General features: G+C 45.1%; 1 protein-coding gene across 4 annotated transcripts in view; it reads left to right on the top strand.

Annotated features, from left to right (window-relative positions):
- Positions 1-1,847, top strand: part of LOC116853290 — a 46,942-nt gene that overhangs the window by 36,006 nt on the left and 9,089 nt on the right. For all 4 annotated transcript variants that reach the window (XM_032834295.1, XM_032834299.1, XM_032834297.1 and 1 more), the window contains one exon: positions 1,303-1,546. In XM_032834295.1, coding sequence (XP_032690186.1) covers positions 1,303-1,546 — 244 coding nt within the window. The remainder of the gene's footprint in view (positions 1-1,302; positions 1,547-1,847) is intronic.

Below are 1,847 nucleotides of genomic sequence, written 5' to 3'. Positions count from 1 at the left end.
CCAGCGTACTCACCAGACATAGCGCCTTCTGATTACCACTTGTTCAGATCGATGCAGCACGGCTTGAGTGGTACACGCTTCCGAAATGTTGAAGAAGTGCGAGAATGGGTGGACGAATGGATTGCTTCGAAACAAACATCGTTTTATCGAGATGGTATCGCCCAGTTGCCAGAAAGATGGCAAAAAGTTGTAGAAAGTGATGGAAAATACTTTCATTGAAATAATTTAAATAAATTTTTTACAATAAATGCTTTTTCTCAGTATTTTTTGGGCGGAAACTAAGTTAAGGTCCTAATATATAACGGAAATATAGCGGAGTGTTGGGGAAAATAGTGGTGGCCGGAGTCTGTTAGAGAGCGCTTCGCTGCCCGATTTAAACCGGCACGCATTTTTTCCTCGGCAACGTCCTGTCAAAGAGAATTTTGCAGTTGCCATAGCGCATTTTAATTAGAAACGGCCAGGAAATTTAATTCAATCTAAGTGCTTTTAACAGTAATTCTTGCGGTTAAGAGGCTTGAGGCTGCGCAACGATTGTGCCTGTCCCGGCGAATCGGTTCACAAAGAGTAGTAATGATCGCAAGTATTAGTCCGATCGATGGCTGCGCAATCTGTGACGCGATAAGACCGACTCTATGTCGGCCACTTTCGTCGATGGAAATCAATTATGCGCATTCGTAGCGAGGAAAATCCGTCCAGTTTCTAAACGCACGCGGCGTGGCCTATTCGGAATAACGTAGAGCGCCGTAAATATTTAACTCTGCTACGTCCGCACAGAAGTGTCTCGGAAAGTATCTCGGAGAACGTCCTTCTACCATCCTCGGCCTCTCCCTGCCTCCCCCCTTCGTGGCGCCGTTTCGCCATCGAGGATAGAATTTACGATTTGGTCTTGCCCACGTTAGCGGCCCATCCTGCAATCCGCTCGTGTGTCGGCGGCGAGTGCAGGTTGAATGATAAAGAATGGCGAATGCACTTTGTTACACACCGGCTACAGAGAGCATGGTAAAAGCTCATCTACCGCGTCCTTTGTCCGTGAACGAGTTTGAAATATTGATATCGCGCTCTCAATCTGACGCATGCACAGCGCGAAGGTGAACAAATCGTCGGTTTGAGCGCGTCGACCACAGGCCTTTTTTTTTTTATTGCGAGTTTTTCCCTTCACTTCAGAATTGACTTTGGCGTTATCATCTCGTAGTCGCGATTATTACGTTATCGTGAGAGAACTAAATGTTGTGTATCGTCGCGCGACGCGCTGTACCGCGAGCTCGCTTGCCCGGAAACTCGAAGATCTCGCTTGACTTTTAGATTCGGCGAGGGATACGTCGCCTTCCTGCGGTTCAGCCAACCCGTTGCTGCCGCGGATCTTAGGAGAGCCATCCTGAAATATCTGCCACAGGCGATGATCTCTTCGAGGCAGGCTACGGCTGCTCGACTTTTGCTACCACGGAGCCAGGACATGGCGCTCAGCGTGAGCTTCAACATGCTGAAGCTCTTGGCCGAGGAGCTTAAGACCACCGACTACACACTCACACAGAGCTCGCTAGACCAGGTCAGTGAATTCAATTCAGTGATACAGCGTTTCAGCATTCCTCATCAATTTTAGTTTACAAGTGTCTTGTGCCATGGCCTCGTCTCGTAAACCTTTGCTACGTAGAGAAGGAAGCCGGATCTAGTTGTCACACACTTTACATATTTATTAAAAAAAAGATGTATGCAATATTTTTCAGTTTTATCGATATTTTCATATAAATCTTTTTCATATAAGTTCATATCAATCTTTAGATAACAGAAAAAATATTATCTTCATACATATATATATATATATATATATATATATATATATATATATA

The sequence above is a fragment of the Odontomachus brunneus genome, unplaced genomic scaffold (genome assembly GCF_010583005.1).
Source record: "Odontomachus brunneus isolate Ranch 3 - 2012 unplaced genomic scaffold, Obru_v1 Obru_scaffold_301, whole genome shotgun sequence".
NCBI classification, from domain to species: domain Eukaryota; kingdom Metazoa; phylum Arthropoda; class Insecta; order Hymenoptera; family Formicidae; genus Odontomachus; species Odontomachus brunneus.
Note: the sequence above shows the minus strand (reverse complement) of the source record. Positions and strands in the feature narration are given on the sequence as shown.